General features: G+C 21.1%; 1 protein-coding gene across 1 annotated transcript in view; it reads left to right on the forward strand.

Annotated features, from left to right (window-relative positions):
• The first annotated feature begins 399 nt into the window (after positions 1-399).
• The window catches only part of WBP1L (WW domain binding protein 1 like), a 74017-nt gene continuing 57496 nt past the window's right edge, over positions 400-16920 (forward strand). Inside the window, exon 1 of the mRNA XM_051981321.1 lies at positions 400-574. Within this exon, the coding sequence (XP_051837281.1) occupies positions 485-574 (90 nt within the window). The 5' untranslated portion in view covers positions 400-484. The remainder of the gene's footprint in view (positions 575-16920) is intronic.

Raw genomic sequence — 16920 nt, forward strand, 5'->3', positions numbered from 1 at the left:
GGATTCAGTCATTTCCGCCACACCCAATAGGGCTGCCGTTTACAATGGCCCTGCCTCTTCCGGACTTCTTCCGCCACCCTCTGGGGATGGGAGAGGCCTTTCCATCGTTCCTGTCGCGTTCCACGCAGCCCGGCTTGCCTCTACTTTTCATTGGCCGATCGTTTTCAGATGGTTGTTCTAATAGGTGGTCTCGCTTTGATGGACAGGCGTAAGAATCAATGATGGAAGAGCAAGGGACCTGAGCTGAAGGTTGGAATGGCTAAGCGCCCCCATGCCTGGGAGAACCCTGGTCTGAGGGCGGTACTTTCTGTAAAGCGGGGCGGAGCCGGAAGTTGGGGCGGGGGATGAGAACGAAACAGGAAGAGGAGCAGGGAAGAAGGAAGAAGGGGGAAGAGGAGGAGGAGAGGGAGGAGGAAGAGGTGGAGGAAGAGGAGGAGGGAGGCTGTGGAGGCAGTGGAGGAGCAGGAGCCGGAGCCGGAGGGTGATGGAGAGGAGAAGGTTCCTGGGCGGCATGGCGCTCCTGCTCCTCCAGGCGCTGCCCACCCCCCTGTCAGCCAGGGCCGAACCCCCCCAGGTAAGAGGAAAAGGGTCTGGGGGAGGGGGCTATAGTACCAGAGTGGGAGAGCGGAGATGGTCGCCGTGGTGAGAAAGAAAAGGGGTCTTGAGAGGGGGCTATGGGTGCTTGATAGGGCAGTAGGAGGAGCGTCCTGAGGGGGTGCTCCAGGACCAGGAGAGGAAGCTCAAAGGGGTCCTGGGTATATGTATCCGGAGGGTGGGCGCCGACGTCCTGGGGAGGCCCTGAAGAAGCCGTGGCTTTAGGGGTAGGGCCAGATTCCGGGAAGGGTTCCCAAGGGGCACTGGTGCTGGTGGGGGGACATGAATACCAAGCTTTCGGGAAGGGGTTCTGGGAAAGGAGGAGGGGTTCCTGGCACCACAGATTAGAGAGTTAGAAGTCATCTAAGTCATGCCTCAGCCTCTCTCTCCCCTCGTCCCCGTATCCCCATTTTGCAGATGAGGGACTGAGGCCTAAAGAAATGAAGTGACTCGGCCAAGGTCACCACTGTGGTAGTAAAGGCCACTGCCAGGATCTGAATCGGGTTCTTCTGACTCCAAATCCAATACTCCCCGTGCTCCTCCTAAGAGATCCTACCCAAGGATGCACTGGTCTGGACTCCCCAGTGGCAAGGAACCTGAAGGCACATTGGGGCTCTGTTAAGTGCAAGGGGGTCCCTTCAGGGGGTAAAAGCTGTTCTGCGAAGCACATGACAGTAGGTGGAACTGGCTGCCATTTGAGCAACTTGGAGGTGAAGAATCCTTGAGGGAAGGCAAAGTGGGCCCTTTAGGTAGCAGGCACCATGGATGGCGACTTGGGCATATAGCTCACCGGGCAGGGTTGGATGGTGCTGCAGGGTTTTTGGCGGGGGAGAGAATACTAGTAAGTGGGGTGCCCTAGCTTTTCTTGCTGGGTGGTTTCTTTGCTTTCCCAGGAGAGAAGCTGTTGGTTCCGATTTCAGCCAGGGATGGCATTGCGAAACTGATGGGAGGGGTGATACTGGTGCCAGCTTGGGTGGGGAGCAATAGGGGGAATCATACTTTCTCTCCTTTACATTTGTTACCCTGCATGTGAGGCAGCTTTCCTCACTTTCTCTTCACTTGTCTTTCATTTTTGGAAACATACACAAGGAGCAATAATGGCAAACCTTAATTTAACTCTTGTCTGTGAAGTGTCACGGTCAAGATTAGGAGATTTCCAGTAAAAATACCAATTCTTTGTTTACTTTTTGTTACATTCAAACACATCTTTACTTGGACTGGGCTCTTCCTTTTTTCTTCCTGCTCCTCATTTTCTGTCTTATGTATCTATCTCCTTTAGTGCAGCTCATAATGCTCTCCATTAAGTAGGTCAATAAGTGTTTGAAACATTTAATGGACAAAAAGATCAGAAAAACCAACTTTTTAAAAAATTTAAGCCCCTCAATTCAAAGTTGATTTTTGTCTAATTTACACTTAGATTGCCTCTATTATTGCTTGGTTGTTTCTATTCTGGAGCATCAATAGAAATGTCATACCCTACTTCATCTAGAAAAGTTAAATCTTAATTCATTTCAGGGATAGGGAGGAGTGAGAGAATTTTGGGGTCCATGAGAGAATTAAGGTGAGGGCTCTAATGATTGGAATTGCCCTCCCTATACTGATACAAAAGAACCAATAATTTTGCTTTTACTTTGTAATTTGATTTTCTGAAAATTTCTAAAATTTAGTTCCTAACAATTTAACACATTAGTTAAAGATTTTAGAGAATTGATTTGGGGATGACTCTGAGTCTCTATTACCCTCTAAAGTCTTACTACTTACTAGTTGTCTTCTTTAGGTAGTGTCTTGCTGGGGGAGGGAGGTAATTGATAGTGGAAGGTAGTAGGTTCTGTACTTTTTAGCTGTAATTTTAAGATGGAATAGAGCACCTAATCATGACATTATGGACTAAGTAGCCAGAACATTAATCTCATCTATCTGCATCTTGATTTTGGTGACTCTAGGGCAGCTTGTTCCTATCATGTTCTTGACAATTTCAGTACTTGTTTTGAGGATAACCTAACCCTTGTACTTTGTTTCAAATGGTTGGATTTTGGTTTCTGTCCAGTAATTTTTATGTATCTTCAGTTCTACCCTAGAAGAGATTGAGTTTGTGTAATGGGTAATCTCTTAATTTCCCTGTCTTTCCATCCAAGTCCATTTTTATATATGTGTCACTGAAACCCCACAGACCAGTGTGTGTGTGTGTGTGTGTGTGTGTGTGTGTGTGTGTGTGTGTGTGTGTGTGTGTGTGTGTGTGTGTATTGTGTTGTCACTTGTATAGTTCTTCCCTTTTGGTATGATCTTTCAAAGAATTGATTCTATTCCATTCTCTTTACTCTTACTACATTCCATTTACCAGAGTTAGTAGTAATCTAAAATCATCACCTTGTATTTGCATGAACCTTTCCATACAGAGCCCAAGAGAAATAGCCAGCTGGTTCATTTGTGTTTACAATATTCCTGGGTGGTAGACTGGTAGCATCTCCAATTCTCGGCTCAGAAAAACTGACATCTGAGACAGTGAAAATAACTTAATTCGCCGGATTCAATTCTGTTTTGTATTTTAGAGGCCAAGTTTAATAGTTGTCAATTTAATAATGGGGGTTGGTGGTGCTTCCTGAATTCTTCGTTCTATTCAAAGAAAGAACTTTTTATTATGCTATCTTTAATGATTTCTGACATCTTGATTTTCTCCCTATCTCTTATTTTTGGACAGAAAAATCACTGTGACCAACAGGTTTCCTGTTTTTTTAAATTATCTTAATTTTTTAAAATGTTTTTAATTATCTTAAATTTAGTTTGATCTTAGATTTGGTGATATCTGCCACCAGTCAACTTTTTTGTCAGCTAACAACAAACATTTTAATTCTGAACAAAGCCCACTTTTAATCGGTAAAAAAAAAAAAAAAAAAAAAAAAAAAAAAAAAAAAAAAAAAAAAAAAAAAAAAAAAAAAAAAAAAAAAAAAAAAAAAAAAAAAAAAAAAAAAAAAAAAAAAAAAAAAAAAAAAAAAAAAAAAAAAAAAAAAAAAAAAAAAAAAAAAAAAAAAAAAAAAAAAAAAAAAAAAAAAAAAAAAAAAAAAAAAAAAAAAAAAAAAAAAAAAAAAAAAAAAAAAAAAAAAAAAAAAAAAAAAAAAAAAAAAAAAAAAAAAAAAAAAAAAAAAAAAAAAAAAAAAAAAAAAAAAAAAAAAAAAAAAAAAAAAAAAAAAAAAAAAAAAAAAAAAAAAAAAAAAAAAAAAAAAAAAAAAAAAAAAAAAAAAAAAAAAAAAAAAAAAAAAAAAAAAAAAAAAAAAAAAAAAAAAAAAAAAAAAAAAAAAAAAAAAAAAAAAAAAAAAAAAAAAAAAAAAAAAAAAAAAAAAAAAAAAAAAAAAAAAAAAAAAAAAAAAAAAAAAAAAAAAAAAAAAAAAAAAAAAAAAAAAAAAAAAAAAAAAAAAAAAAAAAAAAAAAAAAAAAAAAAAAAAAAAAAAAAAAAAAAAAAAAAAAAAAAAAAAAAAAAAAAAAAAAAAAAAAAAAAAAAAAAAAAAAAAAAAAAAAAAAAAAAAAAAAAAAAAAAAAAAAAAAAAAAAAAAAAAAAAAAAAAAAAAAAAAAAAAAAAAAAAAAAAAAAAAAAAAAAAAAAAAAAAAAAAAAAAAAAAAAAAAAAAAAAAAAAAAAAAAAAAAAAAAAAAAAAAAAAAAAAAAAAAAAAAAAAAAAAAAAAAAAAAAAAAAAAAAAAAAAAAAAAAAAAAAAAAAAAAAAAAAAAAAAAAAAAAAAAAAAAAAAAAAAAAAAAAAAAAAAAAAAAAAAAAAAAAAAAAAAAAAAAAAAAAAAAAAAAAAAAAAAAAAAAAAAAAAAAAAAAAAAAAAAAAAAAAAAAAAAAAAAAAAAAAAAAAAAAAAAAAAAAAAAAAAAAAAAAAAAAAAAAAAAAAAAAAAAAAAAAAAAAAAAAAAAAAAAAAAAAAAAAAAAAAAAAAAAAAAAAAAAAAAAAAAAAAAAAAAAAAAAAAAAAAAAAAAAAAAAAAAAAAAAAAAAAAAAAAAAAAAAAAAAAAAAAAAAAAAAAAAAAAAAAAAAAAAAAAAAAAAAAAAAAAAAAAAAAAAAAAAAAAAAAAAAAAAAAAAAAAAAAAAAAAAAAAAAAAAAAAAAAAAAAAAAAAAAAAAAAAAAAAAAAAAAAAAAAAAAAAAAAAAAAAAAAAAAAAAAAAAAAAAAAAAAAAAAAAAAAAAAAAAAAAAAAAAAAAAAAAAAAAAAAAAAAAAAAAAAAAAAAAAAAAAAAAAAAAAAAAAAAAAAAAAAAAAAAAAAAAAAAAAAAAAAAAAAAAAAAAAAAAAAAAAAAAAAAAAAAAAAAAAAAAAAAAAAAAAAAAAAAAAAAAAAAAAAAAAAAAAAAAAAAAAAAAAAAAAAAAAAAAAAAAAAAAAAAAAAAAAAAAAAAAAAAAAAAAAAAAAAAAAAAAAAAAAAAAAAAAAAAAAAAAAAAAAAAAAAAAAAAAAAAAAAAAAAAAAAAAAAAAAAAAAAAAAAAAAAAAAAAAAAAAAAAAAAAAAAAAAAAAAAAAAAAAAAAAAAAAAAAAAAAAAAAAAAAAAAAAAAAAAAAAAAAAAAAAAAAAAAAAAAAAAAAAAAAAAAAAAAAAAAAAAAAAAAAAAAAAAAAAAAAAAAAAAAAAAAAAAAAAAAAAAAAAAAAAAAAAAAAAAAAAAAAAAAAAAAAAAAAAAAAAAAAAAAAAAAAAAAAAAAAAAAAAAAAAAAAAAAAAAAAAAAAAAAAAAAAAAAAAAAAAAAAAAAAAAAAAAAAAAACTGACTTGTAAAGGATGGTGACTAAAGAAGTTGGGTTCTAGTCACATTGCCAAAACTGAGGTCTTTTCACTGTGGCTATCTTCAGCATTTCCACTAGATGGAGCATAGACTGGCTTAAACATTGTGAACAGGTTTAAGAGAGATGGAAATGACAAAGAGACATATAGATACACATACAGCTTTGGAATATAAGACATGCTATGAATATTAAATTGGCTTTGGGAAACTCCTAAATATTTCTAAAATTCTATGTCCTTGTTTTCTCTTGGTTCTCCTCACTTCCAGGAGAAGGTAAGGACTTTGCTCATTTTTTTGTGCTTATGTTTTCACTGCTTGGCATTCAGGCAAGATAGTAAGTCTTTATAAATGTTTTTTTACTTATTCTTTCTTCCTCCCTGTCTTGACTTCTCAGTCTTGTAGGATCATCCTCCATGTCCTGTCCTTTAAACATGAATGTACTCCAAGGCTTTGTTTTGGGACTCCTAGCTCTACATTATCTCTTGGTAATCTCATCATCAGGTTTCAACTGTCATCTCTGCAGGTAACTCCCTGATCAGCCCTTACTTTTCTCCTGAACTTCAAACCCAAGTTGTAGGTTGCCTTCTTGACATCTCCTCCTAGTTGCCTCTAGTTCTTCCTCTTAAATGTTCGTCTTTGTCTAGGGCATTATTCCTTTCAGTGCACCCAGGTTTACAAGGAACATAATGAACTTTTCCCTCTTTCTGGTACTCCTCATCCCAAATCTGCATAGCCAATTAATTGCCAAGTCTTATCGATCTTACCTCCACAACCCATTTGTCATTTTCCCACTACCACACTCACCATTTTAGTTAAGTGTCTTATCCTTACTTGCTTAGATTATTGTAGTAATCTTCTAATTGGTTTTCCTTCTGGTCCCTCACTTTGAATCCAGCTTCCATACAGCTAGCAGATTGTTGATCCTCAATATCTAAGATGAAACCAAACACCGGTTCAAGGAACTTCAGTGACTTCCTGTTATTTTAAGATTAAATAGCAAATTCTCCTATTTGGCATTTAAAAAACTTCACAGTCTGGCCCCAACCTCTCTTTCTTAGACTGATTTTACATTACGTATCTAATGCAGTTTACAATTCAGCTTTTTTTTTTTTTTTTTTTTTTTTTTTTTTTTTTTTTTTTTTTTTTTTTTTTTTTTTTTTTTTTTTTTTTTTTTTTTTTTTTTTTTTTTTTTTTTTTTTTTTTTTTTTTTTTTTTTTTTTTTTTTTTTTTTTTTTTTTTTTTTTTTTTTTTTTTTTTTTTTTTTTTTTTTTTTTTTTTTTTTTTTTTTTTTTTTTTTTTTTTTTTTTTTTTTTTTTTTTTTTTTTTTTTTTTTTTTTTTTTTTTTTTTTTTTTTTTTTTTTTTTTTTTTTTTTTTTTTTTTTTTTTTTTTTTTTTTTTTTTTTTTTTTTTTTTTTTTTTTTTTTTTTTTTTTTTTTTTTTTTTTTTTTTTTTTTTTTTTTTTTTTTTTTTTTTTTTTTTTTTTTTTTTTTTTTTTTTTTTTTTTTTTTTTTTTTTTTTTTTTTTTTTTTTTTTTTTTTTTTTTTTTTTTTTTTTTTTTTTTTTTTTTTTTTTTTTTTTTTTTTTTTTTTTTTTTTTTTTTTTTTTTTTTTTTTTTTTTTTTTTTTTTTTTTTTTTTTTTTTTTTTTTTTTTTTTTTTTTTTTTTTTTTTTTTTTTTTTTTTTTTTTTTTTTTTTTTTTTTTTTTTTTTTTTTTTTTTTTTTTTTTTTTTTTTTTTTTTTTTTTTTTTTTTTTTTTTTTTTTTTTTTTTTTTTTTTTTTTTTTTTTTTTTTTTTTTTTTTTTTTTTTTTTTTTTTTTTTTTTTTTTTTTTTTTTTTTTTTTTTTTTTTTTTTTTTTTTTTTTTTTTTTTTTTTTTTTTTTTTTTTTTTTTTTTTTTTTTTTTTTTTTTTTTTTTTTTTTTTTTTTTTTTTTTTTTTTTTTTTTTTTTTTTTTTTTTTTTTTTTTTTTTTTTTTTTTTTTTTTTTTTTTTTTTTTTTTTTTTTTTTTTTTTTTTTTTTTTTTTTTTTTTTTTTTTTTTTTTTTTTTTTTTTTTTTTTTTTTTTTTTTTTTTTTTTTTTTTTTTTTTTTTTTTTTTTTTTTTTTTTTTTTTTTTTTTTTTTTTTTTTTTTTTTTTTTTTTTTTTTTTTTTTTTTTTTTTTTTTTTTTTTTTTTTTTTTTTTTTTTTTTTTTTTTTTTTTTTTTTTTTTTTTTTTTTTTTTTTTTTTTTTTTTTTTTTTTTTTTTTTTTTTTTTTTTTTTTTTTTTTTTTTTTTTTTTTTTTTTTTTTTTTTTTTTTTTTTTTTTTTTTTTTTTTTTTTTTTTTTTTTTTTTTTTTTTTTTTTTTTTTTTTTTTTTTTTTTTTTTTTTTTTTTTTTTTTTTTTTTTTTTTTTTTTTTTTTTTTTTTTTTTTTTTTTTTTTTTTTTTTTTTTTTTTTTTTTTTTTTTTTTTTTTTTTTTTTTTTTTTTTTTTTTTTTTTTTTTTTTTTTTTTTTTTTTTTTTTTTTTTTTTTTTTTTTTTTTTTTTTTTTTTTTTTTTTTTTTTTTTTTTTTTTTTTTTTTTTTTTTTTTTTTTTTTTTTTTTTTTTTTTTTTTTTTTTTTTTTTTTTTTTTTTTTTTTTTTTTTTTTTTTTTTTTTTTTTTTTTTTTTTTTTTTTTTTTTTTTTTTTTTTTTTTTTTTTTTTTTTTTTTTTTTTTTTTTTTTTTTTTTTTTTTTTTTTTTTTTTTTTTTTTTTTTTTTTTTTTTTTTTTTTTTTTTTTTTTTTTTTTTTTTTTTTTTTTTTTTTTTTTTTTTTTTTTTTTTTTTTTTTTTTTTTTTTTTTTTTTTTTTTTTTTTTTTTTTTTTTTTTTTTTTTTTTTTTTTTTTTTTTTTTTTTTTTTTTTTTTTTTTTTTTTTTTTTTTTTTTTTTTTTTTTTTTTTTTTTTTTTTTTTTTTTTTTTTTTTTTTTTTTTTTTTTTTTTTTTTTTTTTTTTTTTTTTTTTTTTTTTTTTTTTTTTTTTTTTTTTTTTTTTTTTTTTTTTTTTTTTTTTTTTTTTTTTTTTTTTTTTAAATTTAAACTCTTCAGCCTTTTGATTTCAGACCTAAAAGTTATTATTATTATTTTTTTAAATCATACTTGGCGAGGCTGGATAAGGGTGTAGACAGATTCTTGTGTGAAAATTAGTGCAAGGAACATGACCTTCTCATTTTTTGCTTTTCTTGAGTCTTATTGATGCTTCTGTTGTATATGTTTCTTAGTCTTCTGATTATATTTCAGGTTGAAAGTTTTGTCTCTAAAATTTTGTCTTGATATCCCCATATTCAGTTTAGAGGGGAAAAAAATCTATTGCTTCAAAGCCAGCTTAACTTCCAGTTATGAATGGAAAAGCACTGTCTTTGCCACTTCATCTGAAAGTCTTTTTATTCTCCTAAGAGAAGTAGGGCCAATTTAGGTCAGATGGGATCTTTGACTAGAGAAACTTAGGAAATGCCAAGGTGCTGAAGGAAGTGGTTTGTGACTACTCAACAAGTTGTCAGACACCTGGTCTTCAGCTGTTGAAGAATTATAAGTTTGGGCAAAGTCTCAGAGAGGAGCAGGACTAATGATCATTATAAAAATAAAGACATTTAGACTTTCAGAAAGGTCCCTTGCTCTTCTACTTAAGTTAAGCCTAAAGTCTATTTGCAGGGGGAAGTGTGCTATTCTGGGTTCCCCCAGGCTAGAAAATATGCTAATAATTTTCTCTGCTTTATGTGATTTTATCCTTTTTTTGCTAGCATTTTCTAATGTTTCCGCTCATGCTGTACTAAAGAGTGATTGGGTAGGTAGATTTGTGAAGCATCAATTTGGGATGTAACCTGTGGTTCTATAAATTAATATCAATCTTAACAGAGTCATTGTAATAACTCTCAGAAGTGAAAAGCATTTCAGAAGTTATTTCATCCATCCCATACTTGAACAGGAATTCCTTTTTTGGAATTCCCATGCATGTAGCCACCTATCATATGGTTGAAGATATTCATTGTTAGGGAATTCAGGTCAAGTTGAGACAAAATTCTGTAATGTATATAGATTATTTTGGAGAAGATTTTTATTTTTTTTTTTTTTTTTTTTTTTTTTTTTTTTTTTTTTTTTTTTTTTTTTTTTTTTTTTTTTTTTTTTTTTTTTTTTTTTTTTTTTTTTTTTTTTTTTTTTTTTTTTTTTTTTTTTTTTTTTTTTTTTTTTTTTTTTTTTTTTTTTTTTTTTTTTTTTTTTTTTTTTTTTTTTTTTTTTTTTTTTTTTTTTTTTTTTTTTTTTTTTTTTTTTTTTTTTTTTTTTTTTTTTTTTTTTTTTTTTTTTTTTTTTTTTTTTTTTTTTTTTTTTTTTTTTTTTTTTTTTTTTTTTTTTTTTTTTTTTTTTTTTTTTTTTTTTTTTTTTTTTTTTTTTTTTTTTTTTTTTTTTTTTTTTTTTTTTTTTTTTTTTTTTTTTTTTTTTTTTTTTTTTTTTTTTTTTTTTTTTTTTTTTTTTTTTTTTTTTTTTTTTTTTTTTTTTTTTTTTTTTTTTTTTTTTTTTTTTTTTTTTTTTTTTTTTTTTTTTTTTTTTTTTTTTTTTTTTTTTTTTTTTTTTTTTTTTTTTTTTTTTTTTTTTTTTTTTTTTTTTTTTTTTTTTTTTTTTTTTTTTTTTTTTTTTTTTTTTTTTTTTTTTTTTTTTTTTTTTTTTTTTTTTTTTTTTTTTTTTTTTTTTTTTTTTTTTTTTTTTTTTTTTTTTTTTTTTTTTTTTTTTTTTTTTTTTTTTTTTTTTTTTTTTTTTTTTTTTTTTTTTTTTTTTTTTTTTTTTTTTTTTTTTTTTTTTTTTTTTTTTTTTTTTTTTTTTTTTTTTTTTTTTTTTTTTTTTTTTTTTTTTTTTTTTTTTTTTTTTTTTTTTTTTTTTTTTTTTTTTTTTTTTTTTTTTTTTTTTTTTTTTTTTTTTTTTTTTTTTTTTTTTTTTTTTTTTTTTTTTTTTTTTTTTTTTTTTTTTTTTTTTTTTTTTTTTTTTTTTTTTTTTTTTTTTTTTTTTTTTTTTTTTTTTTTTTTTTTTTTTTTTTTTTTTTTTTTTTTTTTTTTTTTTTTTTTTTTTTTTTTTTTTTTTTTTTTTTTTTTTTTTTTTTTTTTTTTTTTTTTTTTTTTTTTTTTTTTTTTTTTTTTTTTTTTTTTTTTTTTTTTTTTTTTTTTTTTTTTTTTTTTTTTTTTTTTTTTTTTTTTTTTTTTTTTTTTTTTTTTTTTTTTTTTTTTTTTTTTTTTTTTTTTTTTTTTTTTTTTTTTTTTTTTTTTTTTTTTTTTTTTTTTTTTTTTTTTTTTTTTTTTTTTTTTTTTTTTTTTTAAATAATCAGTGACTGGAAGAATTAATGTATCCTTCCTTATCTACTACAGAGACCATTTAATTGCTTTTGGTGATGGAGAAGGGAGGGAAGGGGTAGGATGAGTATATGAAGAGCAACCAAAATCAAAACCTGCTCTTATCAAGGGTTGCAAGAATGTTTCAATTAGATGTGGAAAAAAGCAAGGCTTGATTGGCCCTCTTCCTCATGGCAGGCATCCAGATATTTTAAGCCTTCTTTTAGTTCCCTTGGATGACTTATGCCTGACCTAAAAGGTGTTTGGAATGTCAAAACAGTTGTAATTCAAAGGCTTGAACTGCTGAGACAGTTTCAGGAAATAGTCTTTACAGAATGAATGGAAAACTCAGAATTACATTGTAGTTTAAAGGAAAGTTTACCAAGATAGTACCTTGGAATGAGCTCTGAATTACAAGTTAGCTTTAGGTTGTAGTTAGGCTTGGCTCTGTCACTTGCTGGCTGTGTAACCTACCAGTTCACCTGACTTCCCAAAGATTCTGTGGTTTCATCTATAAAACTGGAATAATGATACTTGCCCTGTCCATCCACAGGGTTGATTTGAGGATCAAATGACATAATGGATATAAAAAGTGCTTTGAAAATCAATATGCTACACAAATAGTCATAATTATTATTAAACTTTCTCCTCAAAAGTCCTCCAATGGCTCATTGTGGGGTAGGGGTGATCCTAAGTTCTGAAACAATGTGCCAAAGAATTGCAAGCCTAGCCAGTTCTGCTAACCTGAAAAGGTTCCAAGGACAAGCCTAATAACAGTTTGTCAAAGGACCAAACCCTGTTTAGAGGGGCTCATCACTAGAAGACTGGCAGACTGGGATCCTGAAGGGTTTCTTGGCAGTAGCAACTCTTGGAGATGATTAAGGTGTAAAAAAGGGAAATGATGCATCCTCCAAGTTATTGAAATGTATAATGGCTTTCAGTTCCCAGCTCTTTTTACTCTCTGGAATAGCTTTGAAGTAGGTAGGGCCTATATTGTTTCATTCTCTTTTGTGTCATCAGATCATATCTAAGCAAGATTTTTATTCTGAATTATCCTTAAAGGTTGATTATTAGCCCTACTCCTCTCCTTCCCCACATCCCTTTCCTGTTTAGAGCTGTATGGAAAGATCAGGGTATATAAGAAAGAATTAGGAAACTGGAGTTAGGAAGAAGGTAATTAGGATGGGGGTTGGGTAATAGGGCAAGCTGACCTTGTTGTTTCTCATACTGGTGAGGATGGTTGGCTCTTAGTCTCAGTAATAACAAATAGTTTTTTCTTTACTCTTCTACTTCCATCGTGATCCAGACCCCATCTCGAGTAATTTATGGTGCTAGTTAGCTTTATATTGTTTATGTACCTCTCTGTTGTGTAGGAATGGCTGGATGTGGGAAGATTAGTAGCCTTCAGACCCTATAGCCTGTGACACTGTTTGGAAGCATTGTGATTGTCTCTGTTAGCTAGGCTATGAGTTACTCTGTGTCAGGAATGTCACTACAGATATTGCTGCCCATTGTCTTCTCTTGTCCCTCTTTTTTGCCAATAAGCCATATTGGAGTGGGCCAGGCACAACCCTGGGCAGCCCCATCCACCTATTTTCCTACTTATACATATGTAAGTCTTTTCTGCCAGCATAAAGTTTATTTTAAATATATTTTGTTGGTTTCTTGGTTTCTTTTGTTTTTTTTTTTTTTTTTTTTTTTTTTTTTTTTTTTTTTTTTTTTTTTTTTTTTTTTTTTTTTTTTTTTTTTTTTTTTTTTTTTTTTTTTTTTTTTTTTTTTTTTTTTTTTTTTTTTTTTTTTTTTTTTTTTTTTTTTTTTTTTTTTTTTTTTTTTTTTTTTTTTTTTTTTTTTTTTTTTTTTTTTTTTTTTTTTTTTTTTTTTTTTTTTTTTTTTTTTTTTTTTTTTTTTTTTTTTTTTTTTTTTTTTTTTTTTTTTTTTTTTTTTTTTTTTTTTTTTTTTTTTTTTTTTTTTTTTTTTTTTTTTTTTTTTTTTTTTTTTTTTTTTTTTTTTTTTTTTTTTTTTTTTTTTTTTTTTTTTTTTTTTTTTTTTTTTTTTTTTTTTTTTTTTTTTTTTTTTTTTTTTTTTTTTTTTTTTTTTTTTTTTTTTTTTTTTTTTTTTTTTTTTTTTTTTTTTTTTTTTTTTTTTTTTTTTTTTTTTTTTTTTTTTTTTTTTTTTTTTTTTTTTTTTTTTTTTTTTTTTTTTTTTTTTTTTTTTTTTTTTTTTTTTTTTTTTTTTTTTTTTTTTTTTTTTTTTTTTTTTTTTTTTTTTTTTTTTTTTTTTTTTTTTTTTTTTTTTTTTTTTTTTTTTTTTTTTTTTTTTTTTTTTTTTTTTTTTTTTTTTTTTTTTTTTTTTTTTTTTTTTTTTTTTTTTTTTTTTTTTTTTTTTTTTTTTTTTTTTTTTTTTTTTTTTTTTTTTTTTTTTTTTTTTTTTTTTTTTTTTTTTTTTTTTTTTTTTTTTTTTTTTTTTTTTTTTTTTTTTTTTTTTTTTTTTTTTTTTTTTTTTTTTTTTTTTTTTTTTTTTTTTTTTTTTTTTTTTTTTTTTTTTTTTTTTTTTTTTTTTTTTTTTTTTTTTTTTTTTTTTTTTTTTTTTTTTTTTTTTTTTTTTTTTTTTTTTTTTTTTTTTTTTTTTTTTTTTTTTTTTTTTTTTTTTTTTTTTTTTTTTTTTTTTTTTTTTTTTTTTTTTTTTTTTTTTTTTTTTTTTTTTTTTTTTTTTTTTTTTTTTTTTTTTTTTTTTTTTTTTTTTTTTTTTTTTTTTTTTTTTTTTTTTTTTTTTTTTTTTTTTTTTTTTTTTTTTTTTTTTTTTTTTTTTTTTTTTTTTTTTTTTTTTTTTTTTTTTTTTTTTTTTTTTTTTTTTTTTTTTTTTTTTTTTTTTTTTTTTTTTTTTTTTTTTTTTTTTTTTTTTTTTTTTTTTTTTTTTTTTTTTTTTTTTTTTTTTTTTTTTTTTTTTTTTTTTTTTTTTTTTTTTTTTTTTTTTTTTTTTTTTTTTTTTTTTTTTTTTTTTTTTTTTTTTTTTTTTTTTTTTTTTTTTTTTTTTTTTTTTTTTTTTTTTTTTTTTTTTTTTTTTTTTTTTTTTTTTTTTTTTTTTTTTTTTTTTTTTTTTTTTTTTTTTTTTTTTTTTTTTTTTTTTTTTTTTTTTTTTTTTTTTTTTTTTTTTTTTTTTTTTTTTTTTTTTTTTTTTTTTTTTTTTTTTTTTTTTTTTTTTTTTTTTTTTTTTTTTTTTTTTTTTTTTTTTTTTTTTTTTTTTTTTTTTTTTTTTTTTTTTTTTTTTTTTTTTTTTTTTTTTTTTTTTTTTTTTTTTTTTTTTTTTTTTTTTTTTTTTTTTTTTTTTTTTTTTTTTTTTTTTTTTTTTTTTTTTTTTTTTTTTTTTTTTTTTTTTTTTTTTTTTTTTTTTTTTTTTTTTTTTTTTTTTTTTTTTTTTTTTTTTTTTTTTTTTTTTTTTTTTTTTTTTTTTTTTTTTTTTTTTTTTTTTTTTTTTTTTTTTTTTTTTTTTTTTTTTTTTTTTTTTTTTTTTTTTTTTTTTTTTTTTTTTTTTTTTTTTTTTTTTTTTTTTTTTTTTTTTTTTTTTTTTTTTTTTTTTTTTTTTTTTTTTTTTTTTTTTTTTTTTTTTTTTTTTTTTTTTTTTTTTTTTTTTTTTTTTTTTTTTTTTTTTTTTTTTTTTTTTTTTTTTTTTTTTTTTTTTTTTTTTTTTTTTTTTTTTTTTTTTTTTTTTTTTTTTTTTTTTTTTTTTTTTTTTTTTTTTTTTTTTTTTTTTTTTTTTTTTTTTTTTTTTTTTTTTTTTTTTTTTTTTTTTTTTTTTTTTTTTTTTTTTTTTTTTTTTTTTTTTTTTTTTTTTTTTTTTTTTTTTTTTTTTTTTTTTTTTTTTTTTTTTTTTTTTTTTTTTTTTTTTTTTTTTTTTTTTTTTTTTTTTTTTTTTTTTTTTTTTTTTTTTTTTTTTTTTTTTTTTTTTTTTTTTTTTTTTTTTTTTTTTTTTTTTTTTTTTTTTTTTTTTTTTTTTTTTTTTTTTTTTTTTTTTTTTTTTTTTTTTTTTTTTTTTTTTTTTTTTTTTTTTTTTTTTTTTTTTTTTTTTTTTTTTTTTTTTTTTTTTTTTTTTTTTTTTTTTTTTTTTTTTTTTTTTTTTTTTTTTTTTTTTTTTTTTTTTTTTTTTTTTTTTTTTTTTTTTTTTTTTTTTTTTTTTTTTTTTTTTTTTTTTTTTTTTTTTTTTTTTAATCATAATGACCTTTAATATTGAGGTCACATATTCATTTGAGTGTATTGGAGCTATGTGGTCCATAGTATTGGCCTACTTTTAATCATTCCCACTAGTACAAAGTTTAAATAAAAATGTTTGGTGAAACAAGCTTTTATAATAATCTGGAGAACCAGCTCTTCTTATTTGAGCTTCCTGTCCAAGTAGTACTTGGCTTTGATTAATGTGTCTACTCCTTGATGAAACTTGTCTTTATCCTATTCTTATTCTAATTTTTGGCCTTTAGAGTTTTTCACCGGGAGACCCAAAATATGCCTATTGGAGATGGTCAGATCCTGAATCTTGCTGGTCCTTGGACACGTTATCTCATTTAATTTGATTTGTATTATTTACATGGCAAGGAATATCAATCAAATGTTTCGGTATAAAAACAAGGCTGCCTTTGTTGAAACTAAAGTGGTAACTTTAGGGAACAACCCATTAATTATCTGTGATAGCTAACTCTCAGGGGCATCTTTTACAGGCCAGTATTGTCTCTGAGAATAGAAACAAAAACTGGTTGTCAGAGTTGTAAATTTTTGTGGACCAATCAGTTGTCAACGGCAGAAGGATTTTCAGTTCCATGGCATGTTAAAGTGGAAAGGAATGGAACAGAACGGGAGAGAGGACAAAGAAGTTGTCCTGTTTCAGTTTTTGTTCTCTGTTTCTCTTACTTTATTCAGACTTTTGTGAGTATGCCACTGATGAGAGGCCTCACAAATTCTGCCTTCCTTTCCCTTCCTCCTTCCTTAAAAAGAGAAACAAAGCAATCCAACTTTATTATGTATGATACAAATGGGAAGAATGATGTGGTAAAACATCTCACAAAGTAGAGGAATTCTTTTATGTCCTTTTTCTCTTAGATTGATCCTATTCATGAGTAGTGTTCTTACTATGTGGCAGGAGGGGGCGGAAGCCGAACAGGTATTCTGTTAAGTTAAATATATAATGAGAGGTAGCATGGCAGAGTAAGTAGAGAGTCAGGACAGCTTGGCTTCAGAGACTCTTCTCATACATACTTGCGGGTTCTTTGGTGAGGATTTTACTTCATGGTGACCTAGAGAATTCTTTTAGAACAAACAGGAGACTATCTGCATTGGTAGAGGGATTTCCCTCACAAGAAGTTCCTCATATCAGTCAAATCACAAGTCATTTAGTTCCTCTCTAAATACATTGTATATGTGAGTGTGTATGAATATATGTAGGAATACATCTGAAATAAGTTAGCCCTCTGCTTACGTTCAAGGCTCTTTCTCCTTTCTGGTTTCCTTCTACCTCTTAAACCATATTTTTCAGCACTCCCTAGTGTCTTAAGGACTGTCTGTTCTAGATAGACTGATCTTTCTTCATGGTTTTCCATGTGTGATTTGATTAATATCTTGTTTGCTTCCCACAGTATTTTTTTTTTTTTTTTTTTTTTTTTTTTTTTTTTTTTTTTTTTTTTTTTTTTTTTTTTTTTTTTTTTTTTTTTTTTTTTTTTTTTTTTTTTTTTTTTTTTTTTTTTTTTTTTTTTTTTTTTTTTTTTTTTTTTTTTTTTTTTTTTTTTTTTTTTTTTTTTTTTTTTTTTTTTTTTTTTTTTTTTTTTTTTTTTTTTTTTTTTTTTTTTTTTTTTTTTTTTTTTTTTTTTTTTTTTTTTTTTTTTTTTTTTTTTTTTTTTTTTTTTTTTTTTTTTTTTTTTTTTTTTTTTTTTTTTTTTTTTTTTTTTTTTTTTTTTTTTTTTTTTTTTTTTTTTTTTTTTTTTTTTTTTTTTTTTTTTTTTTTTTTTTTTTTTTTTTTTTTTTTTTTTTTTTTTTTTTTTTTTTTTTTTTTTTTTTTTTTTTTTTTTTTTTTTTTTTTTTTTTTTTTTTTTTTTTTTTTTTTTTTTTTTTTTTTTTTTTTTTTTTTTTTTTTTTTTTTTTTTTTTTTTTTTTTTTTTTTTTTTTTTTTTTTTTTTTTTTTTTTTTTTTTTTTTTTTTTTTTTTTTTTTTTTTTTTTTTTTTTTTTTTTTTTTTTTTTTTTTTTTTTTTTTTTTTTT

Source organism: Antechinus flavipes, chromosome 2 (assembly GCF_016432865.1).
Source record: "Antechinus flavipes isolate AdamAnt ecotype Samford, QLD, Australia chromosome 2, AdamAnt_v2, whole genome shotgun sequence".
In the NCBI taxonomy this organism is placed as follows: domain Eukaryota; kingdom Metazoa; phylum Chordata; class Mammalia; order Dasyuromorphia; family Dasyuridae; genus Antechinus; species Antechinus flavipes.